Source organism: Gopherus evgoodei, chromosome 1 (assembly GCF_007399415.2).
Source record: "Gopherus evgoodei ecotype Sinaloan lineage chromosome 1, rGopEvg1_v1.p, whole genome shotgun sequence".
In the NCBI taxonomy this organism is placed as follows: domain Eukaryota; kingdom Metazoa; phylum Chordata; order Testudines; family Testudinidae; genus Gopherus; species Gopherus evgoodei.
This window is the reverse complement of record NC_044322.1, coordinates 123,479,445-123,506,091: the sequence shown is the minus strand read 5'-3', so window position 1 is coordinate 123,506,091 and position 26,647 is coordinate 123,479,445. Positions and strand designations below refer to the sequence as shown.

General features: G+C 43.2%; 1 protein-coding gene across 3 annotated transcripts in view; it reads left to right on the top strand.

Moving 5' to 3' along the window:
- Positions 1–26,647, top strand: part of SLC9A7 (solute carrier family 9 member A7) — a 117,898-nt gene that overhangs the window by 25,191 nt on the left and 66,060 nt on the right. The window contains exon 1 of one of the 3 annotated variants that reach the window (XM_030571403.1): positions 19,969–20,041. The exons of the other annotated variants lie outside the window; for them this stretch is intronic. Within the exon in view, the coding sequence (XP_030427263.1) occupies positions 19,999–20,041 (43 nt within the window). The 5' untranslated portion in view covers positions 19,969–19,998. Of the gene's footprint in view, positions 1–19,968; positions 20,042–26,647 lie in introns of those variants that run through there. 3 annotated transcript variants of the gene reach the window in all.

Sequence of the window (26,647 nt, the reverse complement as noted above, 5' to 3'; positions counted from 1 at the left end):
TGAAGTACTCGTATGTTATCTCAGACTGAGTGCTTAAAAACACATCAGGAGACTTGATAAATTTAAACCAGAATCTCTCTCTTATCCTACCTATATACTTCTGGCCCTTATCTTTGTATCTGACTTGACAGCATTATTGAAATGGCCCTCACAACACTTCTGTGAAATAGGGAAATATTGTCTCCATGTTCCAGAGACGGAACTAAGGTGCTCAAGCTCAGACAGGAAGTCTGTGGCAGAGTTGGAAGTAAAAACCCAGGTCTCTTGCGTCATTTCTGAGCATTCAGCCACAAGAGATTATGGAAGTTGCTACTTACAGATGTACACCTCCTCTGCCATAGTGCAGCCACAGTTGTGTGTGCATGAATTCCTTTCTCTTGTAGTCATTATATAATGCCTTGTACATACGCAGTTTGATTACTCTTACCTTAACAGACATACCTAATCATAACTATAACCTGTCCCCGGTAATAAAATCAACTGATTCTCTGGCAGTCTGTGTGCTGTAGGCGGACTACCCTGCATGAAAAAGTATTTTGCAGTCAAACCTCAGAGATGCACGCCACAGGTTCCTGAATTTTGAAGTCTAGCAAATTTTGTATTTTTTTTTTTTAAGGATAATTAAAGCATGGTTGGTTCTGTACTTCGTGGACCTGTTGGCGTGGAGAAGGGTAACTCTGAAATTGCTGTTATTAAAATGCTCCCTTAAATATTCACCTAGGGCATTCAGTTTATATTACTAAAGGCGTGTGTGTGTGTGGGTGTGGGTGTGTGTGAGAGAGAGAGAGAAAAACAAGTAGTCTCTATTGGCCTTCTACTTAGCCATTATAATTTGGCAGCTTCCAGTAGGCTGGTGGAAATGGGATTTGAGGACAGAGTTAATAACTTTATAGACTAAGTTCAATGAAGATGTTTTATGTATGTGAGGCAGGATGGTGGAAAGCCTGAAGGTTTTTGTGAAAGAAGTGTTGTTGGGAAATGGGTGATGGAAGTAATGCCATAATTGGCATAGTAGAAGCAATACAGTCAGATACCAGAGAATATAAGTAGGGAGGGGAAGAATTGTGAAGGACGTTAGGTGGGAACGAAAAGATTGAATTGGTTGTGTTTTAGAGAACTGGTCAATGGAGGGAATTTGAGAGAGGGTGATGTGGTCACAATGTTATGTCAGAAAGATGAGCTTAGCAATAGGGTTTTTTTTTTGTTTGTTTTTAAATGGACCCCCAGAAGAAAGTAGGCATTAGGAAGACTAGACAGGAGAAGTTGCATTAGCCTTTTAGATAAAGGTCTGCATAACTTCACCTGGGAGATGAGTTTGTGATTCCTTTGCCTTGTCTATATCAGGCGAATGTGTGTTGCAGTCTTCCAGCAATAGTGGAACAGCACCAACACTGGGAAAGGAGTAAGTGCTAGTGTATGTGGGTTTCAGAATCTCTTGCCAGCATGGCTTGAACACCTGCTCATGTGGAGTGACATGAATAGGGAGCCAGAGGCGTCTGTGGCATGAAAAGCTTTATAGCTATTCAGTGGAGGTTCTGCAAGTTGTTCAGCAGTGTTTGGGTGTTTTTGCAATGTGTCAAAAGTGAAAAAGCTTAAGTGGGTTTTGTGCCCCTTTGCTGATCTGTGATTGTATAATTAAGGTCTGAAAGGTGGTCAAACGTTAACAATTTTAGAACTTCACATGTTGTTGACCCTGGAGGACTAGGATGACAGGAGAAGAGATTAGATCATCAAGCACTGTGGAATTGAAACAGGAGTGAGGGGGAGTGGTTTTTATTCAAACTGTTCAAAACGTTTCATGGTTATGATAATACTCAACTTAAACTGAGGAGAGAGAACATTTTTAAAATTAAACACTTCCACTTCTTCAATTAAGATCAGAGGCCTGCTCTGCACTAAAAGATGAGGTCAACATAAGCCACTTCGCATTGACCTGGACGTGCATGTGTCTACACTTAAATTGGTCCCCCACTGATGGTAGCACCTTGGTACAGAGACGTGGTAATACTACCTCCCCAAGCAGCGTAGAGCCGTGGTCAGTGCATGGAGGTTGATGCAGTGCAAATATAGACACTGCATTACTGATGTTGACCCTAGCAGTCCTCCAGCAGCTGTCCCACAGTGGCTGACACTGGCCACTTAGGTCATAACTGTGTACTCCACTGCAAAGAGGTTGCAGAGACTGAAAGTCACTACCACCACCCCCTTTTAAAACCCAGCACATTTTTGAAATGCCTTTTCCTGATTGCCCAGCTTGACGAGCACACCTAGGAGCTCTCCCTTGCTGTGTGCCACTGCCCAGCTGACCATGCTGGCTACTTGCTCCAGACACACTCTTGCCTGGAGGAGAAAGGAGATATTGGATCTCTTGGGCCAGAGAGAAGAAGAGGCTGTGCAGGCACAGCTAGGGAGTGGCTATAGAAACGTGGACATCTACGAGCAGATCACATGGGGCGTACGGAAGAAGGGGTATAACGGGCCAGCAGCAGTGCTGCATGAAAGTGAAGGAGCTGAGGCAGGTGTGTCAGAAGGCCAGGGAGGCCAACTCTTGAGCCACAGACCTGCCACTTTTACAACTTGGCAGAGTCCCCATTGCCACCCAACAGACTGCTGTGGATACTTCCAAGAAACCTGAGACGCAGACCCCTGTCATGAACAGCAAGGATGAGTTGGAAGTGGAAGAGGAGGAGGCGAGGGGTCCAGCTGTGCAACGAGCCAGGACTTATTTTGAGACTCCACTGCAGTCCATTCAGTCCCGGCAGTTGAGCATGGGTGATCCTCATGTGGGGGAAGGAATCTTGGGTACGTGTGTAAATATATTTCCTATTACAGTGCTGTACTGATGATGCCCCCAACTTCATAGAACACACCTATTGACTTTTTCATTAATTTGCTTGTGCTAGAAGAGGTAGCAGTTCAACAAAGAGGTAGACTTGTTATCTGCTTTTCATTCCCCTGTAGAGTTAGGCAGAGGGGGCCATGCAAAGCCATTTGTTTGTCTGCACAGGGTTGCTCCTTAAATCCTCTTGAGAGATCTCGGGGCACTCTGCAATCCTCTCCTGAAGGTTTCTAGGGAGGCCTGCCATATTTCTTCCTTCACAGTAGGACACCTTCCCATGCCATTTGGGGATTAGTTCGGCAAGCACCATTGTAGTACTCAGGCTAGCAGCATACAGGCCCAGGCAGCTTTGGGATGCCAGCAGCAGCTGTGTTGTCTGTGCCTTTGATATCCTCAGGAGTGAGATATTGGCTATAATCACTGCCACCTCCGGAAAATGGTGCCAATATTCAGTGCCATTCTCCTAGCCTCCTAGTTCCATGCAGTTGAGCAGTTCCCTCTTCATTTCTGTTATCCTTGGTGGGCTGTATTCACTGTGGCTGATGCTTGTGAGTGGTGCCCCGCACAAGTGCTCTGAGGCAGAAGTGTTAAGTTTTACACAGGACATGCGTATTTTGTGGAGCTAGGGAAGGGAAGTCTGAATCTTAACTTTCATTTTCTGTTGTGACTGGGCTGACAATGATACCTCTGAGTGTTTTATCGCTATCTGCTGCCATTGTGGCCTTGAGGGGTTCCCCCTTCCATACCCATGGAACGCGTGAGCCAGATAAGGAGGAGAAAGAATAGGACTCAGGATGACATGTGCAGCAAGATTCTTCAAGCCAGACCTGCATCATACCTCAAGCAGAAGGCCTGGAGGATGAATGTTATTGGCTGTGTGGAGAAGAAAGGAGTGAACAGGAGGAAGCCCAGCAGGAAAAGGAGAGAGAGATGTACTAGGACATAATGGGGCTTCTTTGGCAGCAAACACAGATACTGCAGACTCTGGTGGAGCTACAGGGTCAACAGTGGTGGGGGCACCTCCCTTTGCAGGCCATGGAGAACTCCATGTCAGCGCCTACCTGCAGTTCCCCTCAACATTCCACACGACCTTAGGGGCCACCTACTTACCTCTGCCACTCAGAGGCCGCGCTAGACTTTTGGGGGCCCTAAGCAGAAATATTTTGGGGGGCTTCCCCACACACAACTAAGCAAATACTAAAAAGCAAATAAGGAGCCCATTTGAGCTGCTCAGGGCCCTAAGAAATTGCTTCGTTTGCTTATACTCTGCTACCACTCCACAGCGTCATACACAGTGACATGCGAGAGCCACAGTTGCTGTGTGTGTAGCCAAAATGGACATGAATGTTCTTTTGCCCCATTAACTTCTGTTCCATTAATTTAAGTTTTTAATGCGTTATCTTGTAACTTCCACATAATGTTTTTTGCATTGGTTTTGTTACTCAGTAAAATTTTGTTTTGGGGAAAGCAGTTAAACTTTATTCGTTCCCAACATATCATGCAGTATGTAATGTAGAATGCCTGACAGGACTGACAGCGTCTACTTATTTAAGTACGTTGTGACATAACTCATAGGAACCTTGACAAACACAGTGTAATAATCATAAATGTACATTGAGCACCACAAAACTAATAGCTGCAGTGACAGTGTTAAAATCATAAATGTGTGCCAAGCCCTGCTCAATTCCTAGCAGGCCCCCAAACTTCAGGACCAGGTGGAGCATCGTCCACCACAATGCATTACTGTGGCTTTCTGTTAAAGTACTCTTTCAAGGCCTACCCAAGTTACAGACCTTCACATTGAGCAATGTTAATAGCCCTTGTTTGGCTGGTCAAACTCGGCAGACAGCTGCTCCATCTCTACCCCAGTGGCTGCTTTTCCTCTTTTGTCTCACAGATATTATGCAGGACACAACAGGCACCTGCAACCATTGGGTTATTTTTCTCACTGAGGTCCAATCTTGGGAGTAAACAATACCAGCATCTCTTCAATCTATCGTAAGTGTATTCAGCTGTCCATTCTGCACCTCCTGAGCTTGAAGCTGAATCTTTCCTTGCTGCTGTCGAGGTGGCTTCATGAACCAAGAGAGTAAGAGGTAGGCTGGTGTCAAAACCTAGTCCCAGATTTGGACCTTAGCGTCCAAAATATGGGGGTTAGCATGAAAACCTCCAAGCTTAGTTACCAGCTTGGACCTGGTAAAGCTGCCACCACCCAAAAAATTAGAGTGTTTTGGGGCACTCTGGTCCCCCAAAACCTTCCCTGGGGACCCCAAGACCCAAATCCCTTGAGTCTCACAACAAAGGGAAATAAACCTTTTCCCTTCCCCCCTCCAGGTGTTCCTGGAGAGATACACAGAAGCAAGCTCCATGAATCTAAACAGAGGGATTTCACCCTCTCTATTTCCAGTCCTGGAAACAGAAGTACTTCCCTCTTCACCCAGAGGGTATGCAAAGTCAGGCTAGTAAATCTAACACACACAGATTTCCCCCTGACTTCTTCCTCCCACCAATTCCCTGGTGAGCACAGACTCAATTCCCTAGAGTTCCCCACTAAAGAAAAACTCCAACAGGTCTTAAAACGAAAGCTTTATATAAAAAGAAAGAAAAATACATAAAAATGGTCTCTCTGTATCAAGGTGACAAATACAGGGTCAATTGCTTAAAAGAAATATGAATAAACAGCCTTATTCAAAAAGAATAAAAATCAAAGCACTCCAGCCACTATAGACATGTAAATACAAAAGAAAAACAATAACCCTTATTGTTTTTATGATCTCTGTACTCACAACTTGGAAACAGAAGATTAGAAAGCAGGGAACAGAAATCACTTCTCAAAGCTGAGAGAGAGGCAGACAGAAGAACCAAGAACAAAGGACTCACACACAAACTTCCCTCCACCCAGAGTTGAAAAAATCCTGTTTCCTGATTGGTCCTCTGTTGCTGCTTCAGGTTACTTTTTTTTCAGTTGAAAGAGACATTAACCCTTAGCTATCTGTCCATTCTGCACCTCCTGAGCTTGTAGCTGAATCTTTCCTTGCTGCTGTCGAGGTGGCTTCATGAACCAAGAGAGTAAGAGGTAGGCTGGGTCCCCCAGGATCACTATTTGCATTTCAACATTCCCAGTGGTAATCTGCCAGTCAGGAAAGAGAGTCCCTGATTGTTGCTTTCTGAACAGTTCTACGTACTTAATGTTATGAGTGTCATGTACCTTTCTTGACCAGCCCACACTGATGGTGAAGCATATGTGGTAATTCACCAGCACTTGCATAACTATAGAAAAATAACGCTTTCTGTTGGTGTACTCAGTGGCAAGGTGGTCTGGTGCCACAACAGGGATATATGTGATGTTTATCGCTTCACTGCAGGTCCGGAACCCCACTGCTGCAAATCAATCTGCGATGTCCTACACATTCTCGAGAGTCACAGTCCTGCATAGTAAGAGATGATTAATGGCCCTGCACACTTGCATGACAATGGCCCCCACAGTGGATTTTCCAACTTCAAAATGATTTTCCACTGACCAGTAGAAATCTGCATTGCAAGTTCCACAGTGCGATCACTGCTCACTTCTCAACTGTCAGTGTAGCTCTCATTCTGGTGTCCCGGTGCTGGAGGGGTGGGATGAGCTCAGCTCACAGATCCAGAAATGTGGCTTTTTGCATCCAGCAGTTCTGCAGCCACTGCTCAGCATCCCAAACCTGCATTACAGTGTGATCCCACCAGTTAGTGCTTGTTCCTCAAGCCCAGAAGTGGCTCTCCACTGTCTACAGCTGCTCAGAGAACATCACCAGCAATCTTGAATTGGTTTTCACTATGTCCCACAGCAGTCTTCCCTCCAGGAACTTGTCATTTCCCCTGCTGCTGCTGTGGTTCTTCCTGCGACTCTGCAAATACCAGAGAATCTTGTATCCTGTGCTTGCAACGCTCATGACAGTAGTACAGTAACTCCTCACTTACAGTCATCCTGGTTAACATTGTTTCATTGTTACGTTATTGATCAATTAGGGAACAGGCTCATTTAAAGTTAAGCAATGCTCTCTTACAAAGTTGTTTGGCAGCTGCCTGCTTTGTCCACTTGCTTGCAGAAAGAGCCTGTTACAGCTAGCTGGTGGGGACTTGGAACCAAGGTGGACTGGCAGCCTCCTATCAACTCTCCACTCCCTGAGGGCTTGGTTACACTCGAAAGCCCAAAGCGCTGCTGTGGGAGCGCTCCCGCGGCAGCGCTTTGAAGTGCGAGTGTGGTCGTGGCGCCAAAGCTGGGAGAGAGCTCTCCCAGGGCTGCACGTACTCCACCTCCCCATGGGGATTAGCTTGCAGCACTGGGAGCCGCTCTTCCAGCGCTGTGGCACTTTTTACACTGGCGCTTTGCAGCGCTGTAACTTGCTGTGCTCAGGGGTGTGTTTTTTTTCACACCCCTGAGCGAGAAAGTTGCAGCGCTGTAAAGCGCCAGTGTACCCAAGGCCTGAGTTCCCTGTGCGGCAGCCGCCCAGCTGGCTATCAATTGTCAGGCAGTTCAGCTGTCCCTCCCCTCACTGCCATGTGCTGCTCCTGCCCTCTGCCTTGGAGCTGCTCCAGGAGCCTCCTGCTTGCTGTGCAGGGGTTGGGGGGGGGGGAAAAGAGGGATGCTAATGTGAGGGTATCCCCCTCACCCTGCTTCTGTACCTCCTTGGTGCCATCTCCACAGAGCAGGGGGACAGGACAAGACAGGGCTCAGGGTGGAAGGAGCTTGCTGGCAGCAGCTGCTGTCTCAACTTGCTGATCTACTTAAAAAGGCAGTGTACTTAGAGTGGGGTCGACATACTTATAGGGGCAATTCTCATCTCAAACACATACATACATACATACATACATACATACATACATACATACATATTAGATATAGTCTTCTGTTTGGTGAAAAAAATTTCCCTGGAACCTATGACCACCCAACCCCCCCCCCTCCGTTTACATTAATTCTTATGGGGAAATTGGATTCACTTAACATTGTTTCATTTAAAATAGCATTTTTCAGGAACATAACTACAATGTTAAGCAAGGAGTTACTGTATGTAGTTGTCCAGTTTCCATGCTTCTGTCAGAGATGGTGGACAGAGGTTCACAGAATGAAAAAAATGTGAAAAATTATGCAATATGAATGGTCTTATGAGATGGAGAAAGCTGCATGCTGGGAAGTTGACCCATTGCTCCCATTCACACCTGTACAACTTGTTTCTGCCTCACCATACATTTCCAAAACTTCCCAAAAGAGAGTGTGCTGGATGGAGGCAAGTTACATGGTGGGATACCTACCCATGGTGCACCACAGTGTGCATCGACTCACTCACTCCTGGTGAGTACCTGGAGTGCAAATGCAAGAAGCTAACTATCCACCCGCAGAAGTGATGTACTAACTGCAGTGGTTTTATGCCAATGTGACTTGCGTCAGCCAAAGTTTGTAGTGTGGACTGTATTTCTGGCCATGTCTACGTTTCTGATAGCTGCAACACGCCTTCCAGCAGGACCAATGTAACCTTAGAGTATCCCAATGCTGGAGAGCAAGGGACTCCCTGATATCTGATAATGTTTCAGCTGGCCAGATCAGTTCAGTGTACTCCAATTCATTAATGTCATAAAATGTATCTGATATGTCATGTAAGGTATTCTTGGAAAACTGACAACACACTGATTATTAATATTCTTGCATGGTATAGGTACGATCAATGCCCAAAGGACCATACAAATGTGTTTACCAGACAAGTCTGTGAAGTGAGTAAACAGGTTTCCCCCAAACACAGGACAAGCTGATACCTCCAGCCAGATGTAATCAGAGTTGATTGGCAATCAGATGTTAAGTGGCTGTTCATTTGCATTAGAGGGGCGCGACCAGATCAATTTGCATTTTAGCAAACACTAGCAGTGTTGCCAATTCCACGTAGCAGGAAGTCACCAGACAAACCCTGAAAAGTCACTAGATGTAGCTGTATAAGCACTCAAAAGGAGTCAAAATGTCACTGAACAAAATTTACAGAGAATTACAGACACACACAGGCGAGTATAGTCACAAAATCATTCACAAGCAGCTCAATAATGTTAGTAAAATCTATTCCATGCTCTTCTTACTACATTCTGTGGCACACCAGAAGCAACTACAACCGTACACTGTCATCATCAGGGGGCGGCCTCTGCTCATTTGGAGGGAAATTGTAGCCCTCTACTCATTGGGAAGGGTGCTCTGTACACTGCAGCCCAGGTTGGCTGGGGTTGGTTAATTTCAGCTGAGCCTCCTTTTCTTTCCAGCCTGGATTTGAGCCACAGGTGAGTGAAAGGGAGAGCCCAGAGCCAGAGTGAGGAGGGCATTCACCTGACCTGAGCTCAGTGCTTCAGGGAGCCAAGAAAGTAGATTTTAAAACAAAAATCTGCTAACCGGATCCCTTCTCACCCAGTTCCAGATTTTCGTTTCTGAAAAGAGCTGGGCAGACCAAGCCAGGGGAAGAAGTAAAGGGGAACTGAAATCAAGCTAGTGCCACCTTTAATCCTATAGTAAGAGCTTCATTCCTGGAGCCACAGTGCCCCTGTCCAGTCCCACCCCACCTTCCATCTGTGCGGCTCTCCTCGCTTGCAAACCTCTCTGCCCTGCCCTGCCTGCCTCATTAGCCATCTTTCCCTGCATCACAGGGTGTGCTACGTACTACAGAGCAGCAAGAAAGAACACATTTGGGTAAAAACAAGCCCTAGCTAATGTGCTGCTCTCTCCAAGTGCGCCTGGCTTCAGCAAAGTATTCAGTTAGCCTCCACAAACTTCTTTTCCTCACCTGCAGATTATGGTGATCTTAGTCCAAGAGGCCCTGGGATGTGATTCCTTCTGAGGACATGCTCAGTTGAGATGTGAGGACATTGACTTGTCCAGCAGAATGTAGTAAGAAGAACATGGAATGGATTTTATTAACACTATTGAGCTGCTTGTGAATGATTTTGTGACTATAGATATTGGAGACTTCTTTCTCTGAATATCACTGTAATTAACATTGAAAGTCACTAGATTTGTCACTGGTCACTTTTATACTTCCTTTCTTGCTAAGGAAACCAGAAAGTTACTAAATCTAGTGACATAGTCACTAAGATGGCAACACCAAACACCAGCACGGGGAAAAAAACAGCAAGGGGCTTCCTTTACCACCAGACTCCATGTCTCCTTCCTCACGGCTTGAAGAAATTTTATTTTGGGGGTGAACCTTCAGAAGAATCCATTTCAGAGGTTCCCCTGGACTATACAAGAGAAGGGCAAAGAACCCCAAGTTATCCCTCTCCTAAGAAAACGAGAACTGAGCACTCTAGGCCAGGGGTAGGCAACCTATGGCACGCAGGGCCAGCCTACCATTTAGGCAGCCTAGGCAATTGCCTAGGGCACCAGAATAATTGGTGGATGCCGTTTTGCCGGAGGTGGTGGCAGGCGGCTCCGGTGGAGCTGCTGCAGTGGTGCCTGTGGAGGGTCCAGTGCTCCGCAGCTCCAGTGGAGCTGCTGCAGTCGTGCCTGCGGACAGTCGGCTGCTCGCGCGGCTCCGGTGGACCTCCCGCAGGCATCACTGCGGCAGCTCCACCGGAGCTGCGGGATCAGCGCCGGGGGCGGCGAAATTGCCGTCCGCCTAGGGCGCTCAAACCCCTAGCGCCGGTCCTGATGGCACGTGTGCCAAAGATGGCACGCGAGCTGATTTTTCAGTGGCACTCACACTGTCTGGGTCCTGGCCACCAGTCTGGGGAGCTCTGCATTTTAATTTTAAATGAAGCTTCTTAAACATTTTAAAAACCTTACTTTCTTTACATACAACAATAGTTTAGTTATATATTATAGACTTTTATAGAAAGAGACCTTCTAAAAATGTTAAAATGTATTAGCGGCACACAAAACCTTAAATTAGAGTGAATAAATGAAGATCCGGCACACCACTTCTGAAAGGTTGCTGACTCCTGCTCTAGGCTTTGTGGGAGATCCTTCCAGCAAGATGGTTCACCACCCCTTTGGTTAGGAAGTGTGGCAAGAATCTTACCTTGAACCAAGATTGTCGCTTTGTTATGCCTTACTCACTAGGCAGTGTATTTTTATTTTGTGTTCCGTTCTAGCTTTATTCCTTCTCTTTGGCATCACTTAAACAAGTTATTAAACTTTTTACTTTTAATCTAAAGCAACCCAGTGCTGTGTTTGAACTGAAGTGATTGTTTACTTCAGTGACACTGATAAGCTGTGTGCATTTTGTTTCTTTAGAGGAGTAAGTGAACTTTATTCCTCTGAATGATCCAAGAAAGGGCTGGACATTGCCAATCATGTGGTTTGGGGAAAATTTGGGACTGGGGTTTGTTGGGGTCATCTTGTAATCAAAGTTGGTGGAAATCAGGCAGTGACTGCTGCAGGAGGCAAACTACTGATGCCAGAGTACTGGATCAGGGTTGCACAACATACACACAAAGAATGCATGCTCATTGCTTACTGTGAGCATCCCAAGCAAGGAGCTGCAGCAGCAGAATATTTAAAGCACGTAGGGTTACAGGGCAAGCAGTGACACAACCACTCACTGGTCTGTATTGCATCCTAGAATTTGACCACTAAATTTGACTTTTGACCCCCCAAATCATTTCATAAATCATAAAGGGGCATCAACCCAATTTTGTTTGCAGGTCACCTTCAAATTACAGTAGTTCCTTTGTTGAGCCTAAAAAAATTTGTCCTTGCTCTATCTTAATCATGGAAGAAAGTCATTCACAAGATAGGATAAAAAAGCAAGAACTCAACAGAAAGGAAAAAAAATACTTAATTCAAAGCAGAAGGGTCTTACAATTTACTGTAACACAATGTTTTTTTTAAATAATGACAGTCCAAATGATCAAATGATTTCATAGTAAAAATTCAGGACTCCATATATTTTTAAACTTCCTAAGTTCAAATCATTATTTTGATTTCTGTTTATTTAAAATGAGCATGTTTTTTGGACAAGCACTCTATTGGGCAGCAAATTTCTGAAATGTTTCTTGAAAGCTTCGATTTCCCTTGATTGTACTGCTATCACTGTTTTTGTGAGAGCCAAAGGAAGAAAGCTTGCATTCATAAGAACAACAACATCTGTGAAGTATGAAGAGCAAGTTGGAATGATGAACTCCAGTGCGGATGAGTGAATGGATTGTTCAGTACATTTGTTTAGTTGGCAGTATCTTGTGATGTGTTTGTGCTGGCTTTAGGAGTAGTGTGTTTCAGTTTTACTGAGAGCATAAAGAGTTCGGGAAAGGAATAGGAAAGAGGGGAGTGTTCCGGTGCTGGATTTTTGTCAAATGAATAATAAATCTTGTCATGAATGATTTCAGTTGGTATCAGAAGAGCCACGTGAAGCAGAGTTTTAACAAATGCCTAGAGGGACATATGTAGACTCTGAAAGGGGCTGTACCTTCCTGTCTTACGTTACCTGGTTTGTTGTTTTTTTGTTACTATAAATGGACACTTCAACATTGAAACCATAGTGTGGATTTATAAGAGAGAAATCTAGGCCAGTCAGGCTTAATTTCCCATGAAATTGTTTTAACATTATGGTATCCTCTTCCCCACCTCATCCCTTTCAATTGGTAGCGGGGAATGGCGTTGGTAATACACGCATAACTCTATATGCGGTGGAGATGTCGGGGTTCACAATGTTGTCCTTGTTAGTTTCTTTCATTGGTTCTCCTTTCCTGTCTTCCTTTCTTTTTAGAGACGGGTCCATCCACCCCCTCCCCCGGCGCTTCTGTAATGGAGAGAATGGCTTGTCCAAGATAGCAGTGCCAGTGGCAGAATGAGTATTTGAGCTGAGGAGTTCTTAGTTTCCAGGCTCTGATTATACTGCCTTTCTAATGCCAGTTACATAAATGGTGCGTTTATGTTCATTGAAAATTGTTAGCAGTGTCCTAATCATGGGGTGGCATAGCTCAATCTATATATCAACAGAAGTTCTAATTCTCCATACTCTAGAGCAGGATGGCCAACCTGAGCCTGAGAAGGAGCCAGAATTTACCAATGTACATTGCCACAGAGCCACAGTAATACGTCAGCAGCTCCTTCCTGGCTTCTAGCGCCTCCCGCCCACCGGCAGCCCTACTGATCAGCGCCTCCTGCTCCCTCTCCCTCACCTCGCAATCAGCTGTTTCATGGCATGCAGGAGGCTCTTGGGGGCAAAGGTATTGCAGGCTCACAGGAGGGGGCAGGAAGGGGTGGAGTGGGGGCAGGGCCTGTGGCAGAGCCAGGGGTTGAGCAGTGAGCACCCCCTGGCACATTGGAAAGTTAGCATCTATAGCTCCAGCCCTGGAGTCAGTGCCTACACAAGGAGCTGCATATTAACTTCTGAAGAGCCGCATGTGGCTCCGAGCAACAGCTTGGGCACCCCTGCTCTAGAATGAACTTGTTCTAGTCCTTTACTTATGGTAGAGGAAATGTGGTGGCTGAATGAAAACCTGATTTCTTCCTTATACCCTTTGTCATACTCTACATTTTCTTGAAGATTCAACTTAGCCTTCCAGAGATCTTTACCTATGTGATTCCCTACCATGTTTATAACTTGTATCCTCTTTCCTCAACTATCTTAGAATATAAACAATATTAAGAATTAATTTTGTCATACTTCACTTAGAAATACATTGCAATTGGACAGTGTCCCACTGATGACAGAAAATGGGGCTCAGATACTTAACAGCAATGATTATAACACTCTCCCTTCCTCAGCATAGACTAATTTATATGGCCTTTCTATTCCCCTATTGCTCGTTAGGCTACCTGATGCCCAAATTTTATTTTCTTGTCCAGGATTGGGATAAACTATCTTTGTCTTCTGTTGTAGTATTACGCTCTTTTTTGTCTTTTTTTCCCATCTTCTTCTGTGTGATCACATCTTTCTTCCTCCCCAAAAGAGCCTCTAAATTAGGTATTAGTAGTTCAAGGGTCCAATCCTAGCCAGACTTCTCTCATCAAATGCAAATAGTGCTATGAGCGTTTCCTCATGGGAAAGTGTATCATGCTGTCCTAGGACAATTAAAAAAGGAAAACATTTGCAATTTTGGATCAGGATTACATGCCCTGCTGCAGCCTGAAATGATCCCTGAACCTTATGTTCACAAGTAAAAAAAATAGTACCACAATGTTATGCATTTAAATTCCACTTTGTGTTGCATCTTTGTCATATATGCTTACCCTGTAGTTGGGGTCAGTAACAAGTTAAAACCTTTACACAATATACTGATAAAGCAGTTTGGTGGCTCTATTCTCAGTGTTCTTAGTCGCTTGTAATTACAGTGATGCCTAGGAAGAAACACTAAGTCTCTGGACAGCTGCTGCCCTACAACATAACATGTGACCATTCCAGATACTTTTGTGCTAGTGCAAATAGATATATCTCTGATAAGCCACGGAGATCTTATTCAGTCTTGACAGAGAAATGTTAAACAAGTATCAATACTTTGAAAAGGTAAAATGTAAGAACTTGCTAAGTTTATGGGACAGTCATTTTGTTCTTTGTACTGCACCTAGCACAATGAGGTCTTGGTTCATGACTAGGGCTCTGGGCATTTACTGTAATACAAGTAAAGAATAATATATTCTTGGCAAGAAAAGTTACAAACTCCAGGACTTTGTTAAAAGAGAAATTATGCTATGTCACAGTCCTTCAGGAACAATATAGTAGTATATTATATTAAAAAAAAAATCACTATTTTAAAAGAACATTAAGGTTGCAAAGTCAAACACTTGTGTTAGTTAACCTTGATTCTGACATTTTCTGTGCAACCTTAATTTTTCCCTTTCTGCATATGCATTATGATAGTCTTTTTAATTACGTGATGACAAACTTCACAGTGCTCCAATGAATAGCTATTCCATATTTTATTTTATCCTAGTTCAGTGTGTGGCTCCATGCCTTATTTACTGCCACTATTCAAACCATGCTCTGAGGACAGAATTATTAATTTCCTCATGGGCTCTTCTGTGAAGCTCATCACTACAATATCTGAGTCTTTCACAAACTAATTAATCTTAACAGTATCCCTGCGAAGGGATGGTGTTGCCATTTTACAGGTGAGGAAGTAAAGCTCAGAGACATTAAGGTAAAAAGTATCCATGAATTTTGGGTGCCTAATTTGAGACATCAAGAATTTAAAAATTTAGAATACTAGATGTTCTACATTATACAGCTCCCATTGACTTTGGTTGCAGCGGTGAGTGCTCAGTGTATCTGCAAATCAGACCATAGCATTTCAAGTCAGGCATCCAGAAAATGAGGAAGATGCAATTAGTGGCCACCTGTGAAAAGTTTGGTTTAAGTGACTTGCCCAGCATCACACAGGCATTTTGTGGCAGAGGCAGAGAGAGAATCCATTTCTCCAGTGTAACATTTGTCTGACTTAACCATGAGGCTCTTTGTTCTTCCTACAATTCCCTGCCTCATTCACTACACATTCTCCAACTTCTACAATGAATGAAGCAGGGGTCCTGCAGGCAACAGTCTCCTTCGCTATACAGCTGTAAGCCATGTCCAGAGCAGGTCCATCCTGTATACTGAATGAAACAAGAATTCTGGCATTTCCCCCCCCCCCACCCCACTTTGTATCTTTGTATCTTGGCCTAGCCAGTCCCAGTTTCCCTGCCAGCCTTCACTCATAGGCACCCTGTCCCAATGTACTCCCACCTCCAGTCTGTCTGTCTGTCTCCCCTCTAGTTCAAACAGGAATTCATTCTGAGGAGTCCTGTAGCCTGTATTACATAGGTGGTCAAACTAGATGATCACAATGGTCCCTTCTGGCTTTATAATCTATGAATCGCCTGGGCATGTGTGAACTGGAGTTTTTCAAAGGTTTGTAACATGGGCAGATTTTCACAGGGATGGGAAAAGGCACATCCCTGACACACATTTCAGGTCCCTGTTACAGAGCATGTGGACACCTGAGCTTTTCATATAAAGGTTGCCAGAATATCTTATCCTGGACAGAACAAAATATTGTCTCTCAGCCATTTCTTAAAACAAGGCTAATCTTCTGGCTGAAAATTTTCAAACAATTTTCATCCTGAAGCAGGCATGGAAAAACTCACCCTCAAATGCCAGACGCCATAAAAAACTGAAAACAGGGTCACTATAATAAGAAACATGCACAAACACACACGCACACACTCTCCATTTGTAAATGTAAGGGAGGTCATGAAAATGTTTTCAGATAAGGAGTTAGCATCCTGAAAAGATGGAGCAACACTGTTCTAAACTGTGGTGTGGAAGGCATCACTTAAATCTCCTGGATCTTTCAAAATTCTCAAGTGTGAATTTTCATATTAAGTGGCTTTTCAAGTCTTCACAGGCTTCTCTGCAAATAAGTTGCAACCCAATTTAACTTACTTTTTAAAAACTTCTACAGATTTCACACAAGCCTATGTCTGACCCAAAGCTGGTTTCAGTTGGCCCGTCTAGTACTTCAGGGCTAAAATTAGGTCTGCCTTAAAACTTTTTGTAATGTGACAAGTGGGCAAACTCCACATGAGTCCTGCAGGGCAGGAATGGATTCTGGAGACCACTGGCAGTTGGCCTCACCCTAGAGTGCATGCTGGAAATGCCAAGTATGTGGAGAATAAAAACAATGATGAAGCAGCCTTCAGATCTTGGTTCAGAGCTAGGATTTAACTAGGAATCTTAGGGGAAGCCTAGCATCTGCTTGGACTGGATGTAGTGTTGCCTTATCATTTGTTATTTAATAAATTCACACCCTAGGACAGGGATGAGATCTGACCCTACAAGAAGCATAGAGGAGCTATGTCTTAGGGCAGGTGAGAACCATCTGTTCACCCTGGGGAATTGTCCAGTGTTAAATAATACTGAATGGCTCAAACCAAACTGCAGGTCAGACCTTTGGGAGAATTCAGATCCAACTACTGTGGGTCAGATCCATTGTGCTTTCAGTAAAGTAAGTCTTTTATCTTTATTATTTGTTTGGAGTTTTTTTTTCTTAAACTTGTGAACAAATTTATCAAAATATTTGGTGTTTGATTCAAACACCAGAACAAGTCTATTTCTGTGACGGTTCCACCTATACACACCCAAGAAGACCATCCCCTCCCTCAAACAGCTACATTGTAACATATTTTGCATCGAGTTCTACTTAAAAATGAAATTAGAAGACTTCAAGGACTAGTTGGACATTTGGAAAGCAATTTTTTAAGCTTTGGTATAGAACACCATCACTAGCACATGACTTAAAAATAAAAACTCATTGTAATGACTCACACATTCCCTCAGGATAACTGTCTCTTGGTGAACAGTGTTGACAGATTTAGGTTATCTCAGCATGTGATGTGGTGTGATACAACCTGATAGTTATATGAAACAATAATTGTGTTTATATTCTTGTATCAGATAACTTCTTAAAACAGACTTTTTAAAAGAAATGTTCTTACAGTAAGGATTTTTTATGACTAAGGCTGATATTGGCAGATGTAGGTTAGAGAAAATGGCTAAACATATTGTATATGAAAATTAAGTTTAACTCTAGTATGTGTATCGCACCGTCAATTGTTTTGTTGGAAGTTTTGATGCAAAGAACACTTCTGCCTTTTGGTATTTTTCCTTCTTGAAGCTGGCTAAAAACATGTGCATGTGGATGTTATTTTGTTTGGAAAACCTAAACGAACAGGTAAAACAAGAAGATCGTGTTGAAAGTGGTGCTTTGGCAGTAATGCAGTCTTGTTATATCAAACCACAAAGTTGAAAAGGGTATTCAAATAAGCAAAACAACTTGATTATACAATGAGAGTGACAGGGATTGGCTTCACGGTCTAATAATGCTCTGCTGTACAAAAGATGTAGGTTTGAGTGAGTCCCAGTTAATTGCTCCTTGGGTTAGCAGGAAGTGGGAGTGTTTCATGTTCCTGGTTGATGACTTGCACATCCCCTGTAGTTTTCTAAGGCCTTATCTACACACAAGTTGCATCAGTACAGTTTTACATTGTATAGTTAAACCAGTGTAACAGAACTGATTATAAGTAGTCACACTGTTGTGCTTTTGCTGGTGCAAGCCAAATCACAAGAAACAAGATTTTTTTGAGGCAGTCTTGGTTAGTGTTTAAGAGCTAGTGCTAGAAGAGAAGTGTCTGTGTGAAGCAAGATCTTGAGGCTGTGGCAGTGTAAATATGGAGGTGCTTTTGGCCCTAGCAACATACGCCATGTCCATTACTTAGGGGGAAAAAAGGGAGAGAAACTGTCCTCCTGGCTGTTTGTCCCTTACCTGTGAGGATTAGTTCCTGCTTGTTTGGCAAAACTAGTGAACATTTTCACGTGGAAACCTACCAATTCACTTTTTACAATTTTTGCATCCTTTAAATCTCACTTGCTTGGTACAACGGAAAAAGCACGAGATTAAGTAAATGCATAGACAGTTATACACACTTAAAATGTCAGGCAGGGACAGAAATGGCCAGGGGGTAGATGTACGATGCTTCCACCCCAAGAATGGGAGAGGGATGTGTAACGGTTCCTGCACCTCAGTATTCCCACACCATGGTCCAGTCAACACCAAGGGCAAGCTGAGTCACGGAGATGTTGGCAGCTGCGGTAGGTATCAGCTGTCAGATCTTTCTGCTGAGCAGGAGCAAATATCTGTGATACAGATATGACTGAGTCTGTTGGTTTTTTTTTTTTTTTTTTTTACTTGGCCTCACCTGGCGCTGTAGGGCTGTGTGGGGATTCTAGATAACGAGGAACTCTGGATGCTACTCGCTAGAGACGGTGTTCTTTGGCCTTGTGACTGGCTGTGTGACTGTAAGCACCATCTCCCCCTGGAGTTCATGCGAATTCATCAGAAACTTTGAAATTTCATAAAATGGATCTTCTATTTCAAACTTCAACAAAAATAATTTTACAGTAATATTTTTCCTAGCTCTTGTTAATACACTAGTTTTACCAAAGCAGTCACTTAAAATATCTGCTATAAATAAGGCACAAAAAAGGTAGCCTTCTGAGCCGGGCTGCTGACCTTGCTTTTATCCTACTCGATCCCTTTGTGTTCTGCTAGACAAAAGAAATGCTTCTCGATTTTCTTTTCTTTGTTTTGCAATTGAAGTGTGTGAGTGAGAGAGGTGAGACAGGTACATGATAGACATATGTAATGCCAGCGTGTTATACAGCTATTTGTTAAACAGCAGTAGAATATTAGAGATCAAGAATTCTGTGTTCTGTTCCAGTGTCTGGGAGGGGAATGGACAGCCAGAGTGCAACTATTTAGCACATTCTGTCTGAAAAGCTAAGTGGAATACACTTGGGTGTGCCATATTAGAGACCTAAATTCTATTCCCAGCTCTGCATGGAGAGACTTGTGTAATATCTCTGTTAACTTTGGGATGGACTAATAAATAATTACCTACTTTCTAGGGTTGGGGTGTGAGGCCTTGATCAGTAATAAGAGCTATGAGGAGCACCGAAATGTAAATGGCAGCAACCAAGGTGAGATTAGAATTCCACGATCTCCTGGCTCTTGGAACAGTGCACCTTCCCTTAGGCTACAAGGTGTTTTGATGGGGAGTCTCCCTCTTTCCCCTCCCCTTTGCTCCAGAACAGAGAGCTTGAATCGGCTAGAACGTGGAACATCTTGCAAAATCTGCTAAACTTGAGAGCTCTGACTGTAGGGTACCTGGGGTTAGTTGATGACAAAGGGTTACTTGCTTGGAGCAGTAAAGGTCAAGGAGGAAAAAAAAGGGGGGAAGAGATGGGAACTGCGGATTCTGTCTTGAAGACAATTGAAAATCCATTTTCTGTTTAAGTCTTCATCAGACTCTAGTTCACTTGTGCTTTCTTACAGCTTCTTTTCATCTTTTGCTCTTTCCAATTACTCTGTGGACAAGACACTTAATAGCACTATGCAAAGCCTAGACTTTCCCCCTCATTTTTACTGGGCTCACTGCAACTCACAGAAGGATTTATTGATTTAGAATGAATGGTTTTGGGGTACTTTATTTAACATATAAGACTCTAAACAGTGATAGAAGCTTATCAAGTGAATGAAGGCCTGGACTTGGAGATTAAATATATATATATTTTTTAAAGCTTGAAGATGAGCAGAATCCTTATCTCTAGTAAACAGCTCTTCCTGTAACTATCGTGAATTCTCTGAAGCCAAAACCGTGGAGAGATGAATACTTTTCTATGTGCAGAGCCCTTGGAATAAGCATTGCAATACTGTTAGCTGGTAAGAGAAGAGATTGCTTCTCCTCATTGAATCTCATTGCTTAGTTTATTTAATTTCAGGCTAACATTCAGGTATTACGCTACTGTTGTTACTGTGAAGCCTTTTATTGAAGTTTTATGGCTTATGTTTTGAAAAAGTGAAAGAAAAAATCTTAAATCATTTCTATTTCTTTTAAAGTAAACTTTTCTCTTGCTAATATCTGAGGGGCCACATGATATTACCGTGAAGCTTGCTATGAGAAAACCAAATTGGGTCCCTCAGATTCTTAAAGGATATGCCTTATTTATTTTTTTTTAAGGAACCTTTTATTTTCCTCCTTACTGAAGTATCCCAACCTGGAGCTTGTAGTACATATAAAAAGGTGGAAAAATAAGTAAGGAAAAATTACAAAATTGTCCAGTCTTGACAAAGGTATTACCCATTAATCTCCCCAAGACTCCACCCAATTCGCAATCCTGCTTAATTTTCCCTCCACCCTCCTCCCTCCCACCTTTCCTACTTATGTTAAATTGAAGGGTGGCCATGCAAGCCCTTTGGTAACAGAAGTACTGTTGGCATCTTGTGAAGGAGAATCTCAGCTTTTTTTTTTTTTTTTTTTTTTTAATTCTGTATAACCCTTTTCCTTGTGAAGATAGCCTTGAAATTGTAAATTGATCGATAAAGTTGAAATGAACAAGCAGATAGGCTGTGCTTATTCTGCAGAAGATTAGGATAGGTATACCCTGCAGCTGGGAGCCTCTGGGTCAGGGGTGGGGAAACCTTTTGGCCTGAGGGCCACATCTGGGTATGGAAATTGTATGGTGGGCCATGAACGCTCACAAAATTGGGGGTTGGGGTATGGGAGGGGGTGAGGGCTCTAGCTGGGGATGTGGGCTTTGGGGTGGGCCCAGAAATGAGGAGTTCAGGGTGTGGGAGGGGACTCCAGGCTGGGGCAGGGGGTCAGAGTGCGGTGGGGGTGAGGGCTCTGGCTGGGGGTGTGAACTCTGGGGTGGGGTCGGGGATGAGGGTTTGGGGGTTCAGGAGGGTGCTCTGGATTGGGACTGAAGGGTTTGGAGGGCGGGAGGGGGATCGGGGTGGGGTGGGGGTGGAGCATGGGAGGGGGTTAGGGGTACAGGCTCTGGGTGATACTTACCTCAAGCAGCTCCTAGAAGCAGCGTTATGTCTTCCTTCTGGTTCCTACGTGGAAGTGCGTGCAGCCAGGTGGCTCTGTGTGCTCCCACCTCCATAGGCACCATCCTGGCAGCTCCCATTGGACATGGTTCCCATCCAGTGGGAGCGTGGGGCAGCACTTGGGACAGGGGCAGTGTGTGGAGCCCCCTGGCTGCCCATATTAACAGCAGCTGGATAGGGAGCATGCTGCTGCTTCCAGGAGCCGTGCGGAGTGGGGCAAGCCCCGGACACCGCACCCCGGTGGGTGCTCAAGGGCCGGATGAAAACATCTTGAGGGACGGATACGTCCCCCGGGCTGTAGTTTGTCCACTCCTGTTATGAGTAGACAGATATGCTCCAGCTCCGTTGAAGCTAGTGTACTAAAATTAGCAGTGTGGACATTATGGCCTGGGCAGCAGCTTGGGCTAGACACCCAGGCTTGGACCCAGGGCCTTGGATTCTTCTGAGCTTTGGTGGCCAGACCAAGTGCTGCAATGTCTGCACTGCTATTTTTAGTGCACCAGCTCAAGTGGAGCTAGTGCATGTCTGTCTACTCGGACTGGGAGGCATGCTTTCTGCTGCAGTGTAGACATACCCACACGTCACAGTCCTTCCATGCTTAGGGCTTGATCTGTCAGAAGGAATAACTCAGTTCATCAGACTGCAGAGACTTCTTACGTGGTTTTTATATTAAAAAAAAACCCCAAACCTCCATAAGTGGGTCTTAATTCTATTTCATTGATCACATAATTTTTTAAATATCTCCTCAGAATTGTAGAACTCAATAGCTAGCTCTTTTTGAAATCTAAAGTAACAGTGTAGTATGAAATAGCTTTAAAAGTTTTTTAAGTTTATATTTATCTATTATGGGAAGCAATTTCAACCTGCAAAACTTTTATTGTAAACCAATGTGGTCTTTAACTTTGGGGAAGTAGAGGAGACTAATTTTAGCCTTGAAAAGCATCACAAGAGCAATCAATTCTGCTTCCGAAGTACTTGCAATCAAACCTCTCTGATGCTGGTACATAAAAGCTAGTGATGTTCACTCAATAGCATACACCTTAGCTGATTAGATATGATTAAGTATATAATATATATTATCTCTAGAACAGTATGAGTAATGAAGGATTGGCGCTTTCTATTATATAACGCAGTTTCCAAGAACGGTCTTCTGGTTAAGGTACAAGACTGGGATTTAGGAGATCTGGGCTCAGTTCACAGATCTCTTCCACAGACATCCTAGATCAGGGGTAGGCAACCTATGGTGCGTGTGCCGAAGGCACTCTCACTGTCTGGGTCCTGGCCACTGGTCCAGGGGGCTCTGCATTTTAATTTAAAATTAAATGAAGCTTCTTAAATATTTTAAAAACCTTATTTACTTTACATACAACAACAGTTTTTAGTTATATATTATAGACTTGTAGAAAGAGCCCTTCTAAAAACGGTAAAATGTTTTACTGGCACGGGAGACCTTAAATTAGAGTGAATAAATGAAGACTTGGCACAGCACTTCTGAAAGGTTGCCAACCTCTGTCCTAGATTATCTGGGGCAAGTCACTTAATTTCTCGGTGCCTCCGTTTCCCTTCTGTGAAATGGAGATAATACTTCCTGTCTATGTCTCTTGTCCGTTTGGATCCCAATTCTGTTTTGTGATTGCATGAATCAAAATCGAGAATTGGGCCAAAGATTGTAAGATCTTTAGGGCAGGGATTATTTCTAAACATGAATCTTTACAGTAGCTTGTATAATGGGGCACTGATCTCAGCTGGAACCTAAAGCACTTCTCTAGTACAAATAATAATGAAACTCCTGATGTATTATGAAGTCTGAAACTTGAAAGATATTTTCAGCTGGGTGCGATTGGTCTATTGTAATTATATTGCCCTGGACTTGAGTAGCAAGCAAAACATTAATTTTAGTTTTTAAATCTTTTGTGAGGCGTTAGACTGAAATCCTAAATGAACTAATGCATTTCATGTTTTGTAAACTCAAAATAGTAACATGATATACTGATCTTTCAAATTAAGAACAAGAGGAGTGAGTTCTTTGTCAAGAGCTTTGAGTTTCTCTGGTCAAAGGAGCAACAGAGAACTGCAGAGTATTATGTTCATAACACAAGGCTTAGTTTGTTTTCATAAGCAGACCAGAATTTCATAACATTATAATACTGATCCATTCAAATGAATGGAATGATATTGCTGTTTCCTTGAGTTAAAGAACAGTAACACATGTGTTTCTGATACACTAATTGTCAAACATAAATAAACAAAGCAAGAAAATAAGGTTAATGCTGCTTCTGATAATACTTTCCAGCTAGGAGCATGGAAACCTAAACTCGTGTCCCAACTTCTGAATCCACCCTCACTGCCACATAATCCAGCTAGTTAGTAAAGCACTTAAGAATGGCAATAGCTTTTCTTGGAACAAACGCTGAATGATCATTTGGATCTGCTATTTTATTTCTATTATGTGCCAAATAGAGCTGATAAATTTAGCAGAAAAGGGCTGAAACCCAAGCCTAAGAATTCTACTGAATCATCCCCCTTGAGTGACCTCTCAGTACATTCAGAACGAAGGAAGAGACTTCCATACTGAAGGGATAAAACTTCACAATTGCTGAATTCAGTATTTAATTGGGAGCAAGGGAACCAGCTTATTTTTAGCAGAGCGATTTTGTGTTGTGAAGCTTTGGGTTTGCGTAAAAGGTTAGTGTCATCAAATATTTTTTGTAAGCGGTTACAGTTTTGACTACTTCCGCTTGGTTGATTATTACTTTTCAGTCAGATCTTAAACATGGCATATTTATTTTTTGGACCTACTCTTGTGTATAGGAATGGCTGGAGGAAAAGCATAGTTGTCAGATAAAATATTACCAGATTCTGACTTTAAATTTCTAATTACTTTCCAGTGTGTGGCTTACATGTTCTCAACTGGAGCCAATGAACTGTCAAAACCTGCTAGTAGGAAATTCTTCTAAATGTAAAATTATCTCACAATAGAGAAAGAAAGAAGAAGTGGGACCACTACACACTGAGGATGGAAAGGAGGTTAAGGATAACCTAGGCATAGCCCAATATCTAAATAAGTTCTTTGCCTCAGTCTTTAATAAGGCTAATGGGGAGCTTAGGGGTAATGGAAGGATGACAAACGGGAATGAGGATATGGAGGTGGATATTACCACATCTGAGGTAGAAGACATACTTGAACAGCTTAATGGGACAAAATCGGAGGGCCCGGACAATCTTCATCCGAGAATATTAAAGGAAGTGGCACATGAAATTGCAAGCCCGTTAGCGAGAATTTTTAATGAATCAGTAAACTCAGGGGTTGTACCGTATGACTGGAGAATTGCTAACGTAGTTCCTATCTTTAAGAAAGGGAGAAAGAGTGATCCAAGTAACTATAGGCCTGTTAGTTTGACATCTGTAGTATATAAGGTCTTGGAAAACATTTTGAAGGAGAAAGTAGTTAAGGACATTGAGGTCAATGGTAATTGGGACAAAGTACAACATGGTTTTACTAAAGGTAGATCGTGCCAAAGCAACCTGATCTCCTTCTTTGGGAAGGTGACAGACTATTTAGACAAAGGAAATGCGGTAGACCTAATTTACCTAGATTTCAGTAAGGCATTTGACACGGTTCCACATGCGGAATTATTAGTCAAATTGGAAAAGATGGGGATCAATATGAGAATTGAAAGGTGGATAAGGAACTGGTTAAAGGGGAGACTACAACGGGTCGTACTGAAGGGTGAACTGTCAGGCTGGAAGGAGGTTACTAGTGGAGTTCCTCAAGGATCGGTTCTGGGACCAATCTTATTTAACCTTTTTATTACCGACCTTGGCACAAAAAGCGGGAATGTGCTAATAAAGTTCGTGGATGACACGAAGCTGGGGGGTATTGCTAACATGGAGAAGGACCGGGATATCATACAGGAAGATCTGGACGACCTTGTAAACTGGAGTAATAGTAATAGGATGAAATTTAATAGTGAAAAGTGCAAGGTCATGCACTTAGGGATTAATAATAAGAACTTTAGATATAGATTGGGGACACATCAGTTGGAAGCAACAGAGGAGGAGAAGGACCGTGGGTTATTGGTAGATCACAGGATGACTATGAGCCGCCAATGTGATATGGCCGTTAAAAAAGCTAATGCGGTTTTAGGATGCATCAGGCGAGGTATTTCTAGCAAAGATGAGGTGTTAGTACCGTTATATAAGGCGCTGGTGAGACCCCACCTGGAATACTATGTGCAGTTCTGGTCTCCCATGTTTAAGAAGGATGAATTCAAACTGGAACAGGTTCAGAGATGGGCTACTAGGATGATCTGAGGAATGGAAAACCTGTCATATGAAAGGAGACTCAAAGAGCTTGGCTTGTTTAGTCTAGCCAAAAGAAGGCTGAGGGGGGATATGCTTGCTCTTTATCAATATATCAGAGGGCTTAATATTAGGGAGGGAGAGGAATTATTTAAGCTTAGTACCAATGTAGATACAAGAACGAATGGGTATAAACTGGACACTAGGAAGTTTAGACTTGAAATTAGACGACAGTTTCTAACCATTAGAGGAATGAAGTTCTGGAACAGCCTTCCAAGGGGAGTAGTGGGGGCAAAAGACATATCTGGCTTTAAGATTAAGCTTGATAAATTTTTGAAAGGGATGGTATGATGGGAGAGCCTAATTTTGGCAATTGATCTTTGATTATCGCCAGATAAGTATGCCCAGTGGTTGGTGATGGGATGTTGGATGGGATGGGATCTGAGTTACTGCAGAGAATTCTTTTCTGAGTGCTGGCTGGTGAGTCTTGCCCACATGCTCAGGGTTTAGCTGAGCGCCATATTTGGGGTCGGGAAGAAATTTTCCTCCAGGGCAGATTGACAGAGGCCCTGGAGGTTTTTCGCTTTCCCCTGCAGCTTGGGGCATGCGTCACTTGCTAGTGGATTCTCTGCAGCTTGAGGTCTTCAAACCACAATTTGAAGACTTCAATAACTCAGGCATAGGTTAGGGGTTTGTTATAGAAGTGGATGGGTAGGGTTCTGTGGTCTGCTTTGTGCAGGGGGTCGGACTAGATGATCACATTGGTCCCTTCTGACCCTAGAATCTATGAATCAATAATAAATAGCCCATGGGAGACTTTTCAAAACTAGTTAGGTTCAGCAGGTTCTTTTTTGCACTAATCCCACAGGGATCTTGATTTTTGACTGTGTCCCATGCATGTACCTGTAATGTTTTCCTATAGTACAGATAGCTACTGGAGTTTTAGGAAGGATTACCTTGTTTGTTTAAGATTTGTTTTTCTGTGTTTGGCTGTTCTCTTAAACTAAAATGTGTATGTCCCCCCCCACAAAATGGCTACCTGTATGTGCAGAAAGCAGTCTCCAGAAATTTAAAGGTACAGTACCAAACTCTTCCTCCTCCCCTCCCAGAGATAATGGTCTCCAGAGTTATATA